Genomic DNA, 5,120 nt, shown 5'->3' with positions numbered 1-5,120 from the left:
GGTAAAACCAAACCAAGAAATAAAGTAATATAAACGTCATTTCTCACATTTAAATATATATTAAATATAAATTTTAAAAAAAGAATATCAAAGGCAATGCAAATCTGCGTGCACCATATTCTACACCACCGTGTTCAGACCTGCAGCCTGGTCAGCAGCACGCCAAGTTAACTACAGACTAACTACAGCAGCACTTCTGCAAGAGGAAAAGTGACATTAAAAGCATTGCAACTCACCTTGAGCAGGTATTTATCTACGATTTCAACGCCACAACTGGTGCAGACGGCTTTCTCGGTCATTGCATGTGGTGGAGAAGCAGTGGGAGACAAGGAGGACGACGACGAGCACGAGACTTCTTCAAAGAGGTCTTGCGTTGAGCCCTGGATAAGAGGAACACAAGTCATGCAATGGAAATGCACACAGAAATCCTGTTTGCGTGCAACCGCGCGAGCGTTTCCACCTTCAATCCCACCATAAAACTTTGAACCGGTTCAAAAATAAATAAATAAATAAATAATAATAATCGCGTACCAGCCCGTCCGCGTGGCGTGTGTGCAGCAGTGTGTGCAGCAGTGTGTGGGCTGCCCCCTCGCAGCTTTGGGGCATGACGAGACGATGCGAGTGCGCGAGGCTGCAGCCTTTTTAACCTCTGTAACAGCGCGCGCCCATTAACATCCACTTTCCCCCCTTTTTCACCATGACAACCCCCCGGCCACGCACTGGTGGCCTTACACGAGCGCACAACCCTGAATTATATAGAAGAAGAAAAAAAACACACACAGACGCACGTAAGCCTCTTGAGATAAACGCTCGCGCATTCTGGACGTAAATGGTCGTCAATTGCATCTGCCCGCGCGCGCGGGGCAATCTGCAAAACTGCATTGTTCGAATATGCAAAACTTTTGCTAATATATGAGAGTTTAGGGGGAGGGAGGAGGGGGGGTGGAGGGGTTTCTGGGGGTCAGCTGCTGCGTTTAAAGGCTTTTTTAAAGAATAAGCATTGAACATTTTGCAAGCACCTGAGCTGGATTTGGGAAATAGCTGTAACTGCATCACGTGAGATCCTCCTTTTTCCACCTGAAAATATTTATTCAAATTAAATGACTTGCATGCATGGACAAGGGAGTGTGCAAATTGCATGCAAGGTGATTTAATGAGCACCCTGCACCTTTTTAGCTTAGTTATATAATAAATCTATGCGTGCACTGCATAAAGGAACAATTAGACACGTGCATGCAAAAAAAATAAAATAAAAAAAAATAAAGTCGTCGCGTGCACATTCACATTTTCTTACTTTTAGCTTGGAAAGTGCTTAAATGAGCACTCTGCACCTTGGATACTTAAGGAAAACAAACTTGCACAACATAGGCGAACTAAAACAAGCCTTTACAGATTGATAAAAAAAAATAATAAAAGATATATTTCATTTGCAATTGCAAAATTGCAAAATGCAAATTTAAAAAAAATGTTTGTAGTATTTCTGGGAAGTTTTGGGGTGCTTTGGGCCAGCTGCTGCATTTAAACGTTGTTAGAAGCATTCATATATTTTGCACGGACCTGAGCAGGAGTTAAGCTTTTCTTAAACCCTGCATATTTTCAGCTATTTATATTAAACCGTGCAAAAGGAGGCTAGTATGCAAATTTCACTGCACCTTCATCATGCAATATGCTTAAATGAGCAATACGGAGGAGAAATTCTCACAATATTGCTAAAACGCTTCTCTAGCATCACAAAAAAATATATATACTTATTAGAAATAAATAAATAAATACATACATACATACATAAATACAAAATCTCTATATGTAGCACTATACAGGTCAATAAACATCACCCTGCTGCATGCCAGCCCTGACTAGAAGGTGCAGGATAGAGGTTTTAGCAGTGTAAGGAGCTCGAGACAGATTTCCAGCCTTCTTCCTCCACTTACTGCGTTTCTGGTGGCCGTTTTGAGCGCTTCCACCGTTTGCTCATCTCTCCAGAACATGAGTGTCCAAACCCAGGCTGAGCACCACGAGCACTGCAGGGTAATCCAGCCTGACTTTAATGGCAAACTCTGCGTCCTAACTAGTGATCCTGCATGAGGGAGGAACTTTTACTTTGGGTGGGTTGATTTTTTTTTTTTTTGGTAGCATTTTGGTTTCAGTGCTCCTCCTTGCCTGCCAACCAACCAAACCTCTTAGGCAACACATTGAGAAATGCCATAAAAGGCACCTTTGACGTGTTTTTGTTTCCCTCATTTTCTTTTCTATGCAATTTGACAGCTGTAAGCTTTAAAATCTACAGATAAATCAAAATAGGATTTTCTGTCTTATTTCCAGCCGCAGGCTCCCGTGAACACGAACTTGAGGCGCTAGGAACCTTTTTTAAGGTGAACGGTTTCCTACGACATCAGCACACAGCAGAGCTGCTGAAGTAAACAAGTAATAATAAGAAGAAAAATAGACAAAATAACGTGTTTTTTTAGACCCACATGCTTCCAAAAAATGAGCTGAGGTGTAAAAGATGAGGTCGGGGCTGTTTAGCCTGTTTTAAATGTGCTCTTTCAGCTGCTGTGCTTTGATTACTGTCACTGAAACACTGAAGCCCATCAGGATTAACTGCTGCCATCTGAGGGAGCAGCTCAGCACCTGAGGGAGCTTAGTGCTGAGAGAGCAGCTGAGGGGGGGCTTCTCATTTATTTATTTATTTAATTCATTATTTATTAAATTATTTATTTAATTATTTATTTAATTATTCGTCTTTATCTCAAATAAACGTCATTTCACACACTTTCCACTCCGGATTCCACTTTTAGAAATGTGTAAAATGCGATAAATACGTATAATCACTACAAATAAAAGCAGAAATTTATGCTAAAACGAAAGATTTCTCATCATTTTAGCCTGCGACATTTATTATAATCATTTTAACCGCTTTTAAATAACAGCCAATAGACAACAGGGTCGTATCAGAAGACCAGCAAGTCCGTTATTATTATTATTATTATTATTATTATTATTATTATTATTATCATCATTTTATTTTCCTTAATTTTATTAGTTTGTTTTTCCAAGAGCTTGATTTGTAAAAGCCTATTTTTTCTATTATTTTTTTTAATGATTTTAATAATGAAATGAGATTTGTAATGAACGTGCATTTTTATAATTCGTTTGCCAGAAAGGCTCTTTAACATGAAAATGTCAATCAACAAAAATCAAGCACTGAAAAACATTTATTTTTTATTTTTTAAATTAATACAAATTGTTTGTAGTGCAGAATTCATTTCCAAAAGTCAAAAACAAGAAGAGAAATGTAGACAATATGATTTCAAGTGAATTAGGCCATAAACTGACTTTTTTTTAACATATTTAAATGATCTGATTTAGGCTTATTTAAAGCAATGTAATATTAGCATATATACATATTCATATTCATACAAAACAAACATTATACATTATGTTTTTTAGGATATATATATATATTTTTTTTTATATATATATCGCCTAAAATACATATATATATATGTGTGTGTATTTTTTAGGCGACAGATAGATAGATAGATAGATAGATAGATAGATATTACTGTCACACAAAACCCCAAAATTTCACTTTTTGACCTATAAGTTGCATATTCATATTCATATTAATACATAGCAAACATTATACATTATGCTTTTTAGGATATATATATATATATATATATATGTATGTGTGTGTGTGTCCCTTTTGCTCTGATTTGAGTGGCCTTCCTCACTTGGAATAATATTCTCTCTACTTACAACAACGCCTGGAGGAAGCGTGAGTCCATCTGTATGGTTTAATTTTGCAGGGAAAACAGAACCTATGTCTGAAGATATGTACCTCCAGTGAGAGGGAAATAATAGCTGGGGTGTTGCGTAACCCCACCGACAACACCGTCACTGTCTGGAGTTGCACTGGGCAGTGAACAGTGAGGCGTATGACATCAGCGAGTTGTTTACCAGGCCAGATTGTGCTGTTGTTGTTCGACGTCCTCTATTTTCATGCTGAAGTATTGTGTCTTATCTTTCAGGGCACAGAGAGTGATGACAGCCTGTCCGCAGGCAGTGACATCACACGGTAAGAGAACAGCAGCGCCCTCGTCTCGGTATTGGGCCTAAAAAGGCCCCATTTTGCATGATTAACTATATAAACATGGTCATGTCATCTTCAGCTTTACCACACACACACACACACACACTTTTTTATTTCATGTGAGAGCTTGTCTTTTACTGAATGTCAGTGTTAATGTGGTCTGCCTTTTTTTTTTCGGGCTCTGGGGAACGTGCCAGGTTTTAACACAGATAATGAATTTTCCCCTTTGATGGGTTCCTGTAGGCTGGGATTGGGCTGTTCCTGTAGAGCTGTTTATTTATTTACTATTTTTTTTATATCAGGCACAATAAACATTAATGAACCTGAAGGTAAACGTGTCCAATAAGCACACCCTGAGCTGAAGGTACTGCAATAAAAGATATATGTAAATATATGTAAAAACACTGTAAATCTAGTTAATATGTATGTCTGTACTTCATATTTTAAGATTACTGTTAAAATATGATTAATATTATTCAAACTAATTTATATATTTATGTATTTATATATATATTAACGTAAAGGTTAAAGTTGTACTGATATTATTATGATATTTGTCATATTATTGTATTGTATTATATTAATTATTTAATTAGTCTCTTCCTGTCCATTCCCCCGTTAGGTAAATGTGGAATGGTAGCGGAAGAGGGATTAGGGGACACTGTATTCTGATCCCCAGACCGGGATTAAGCCTTCTATCTAGAACGGAAAGATGGGTTCTGTGCCTCGATTTCAGAGTTTCAACTCGTTTGTATTGAGGTTTTTTTCTCGTACACGAAGAACCATTGAGAATCTTCCCACTGTGGGACTAATAAAGGATCATCTTATCTTATTAAGGGTTCTATATAGAACCATTTCTTTACTAAAGAACCCTTAAAGAACCACCTGGGCTCTGTTTCAGGACCAGAGGCCTATTTCCATGTTTGGGATTCTATGAGGCTGGGAAATACCACACTGTCCAAAGTATTTTGAGGAACGTCTACGGGTTCTTCAGTTTGAAACTGTGAACCTGAACTTGATGTTT

At 37.7% G+C, this 5,120-nt stretch overlaps 1 protein-coding gene across 4 annotated transcripts in view; it reads right to left on the bottom strand.

Annotated features, from left to right (window-relative positions):
- The window catches only part of lhx8a (LIM homeobox 8a), a 9,461-nt gene extending 7,415 nt beyond the window's left edge, over positions 1–2,046 (bottom strand). For 2 of the 4 annotated variants that reach the window (XM_072668584.1, XM_072668585.1), the window contains exons 1-2: positions 532–626; positions 237–380 (exon numbers count right to left, since the gene is read on the bottom strand). In XM_072668584.1, the coding sequence (XP_072524685.1) occupies positions 237–380; positions 532–606 (219 nt within the window). In that variant the 5' untranslated portion in view covers positions 607–626. Of the gene's footprint in view, positions 1–236; positions 381–531; positions 627–788; positions 879–1,931 lie in introns of those variants that run through there. The other 2 variants (XM_072668586.1, XM_072668587.1) reach the window with 2 other exon arrangements.
- Between the last annotated feature and the right edge of the window lie 3,074 nt (positions 2,047–5,120).

Source organism: Salminus brasiliensis, chromosome 23, assembly GCF_030463535.1.
Source record: "Salminus brasiliensis chromosome 23, fSalBra1.hap2, whole genome shotgun sequence".
Classification (NCBI taxonomy): domain Eukaryota; kingdom Metazoa; phylum Chordata; class Actinopteri; order Characiformes; family Bryconidae; genus Salminus; species Salminus brasiliensis.
This window is presented reverse-complemented; position numbering and strand designations above follow the sequence as displayed.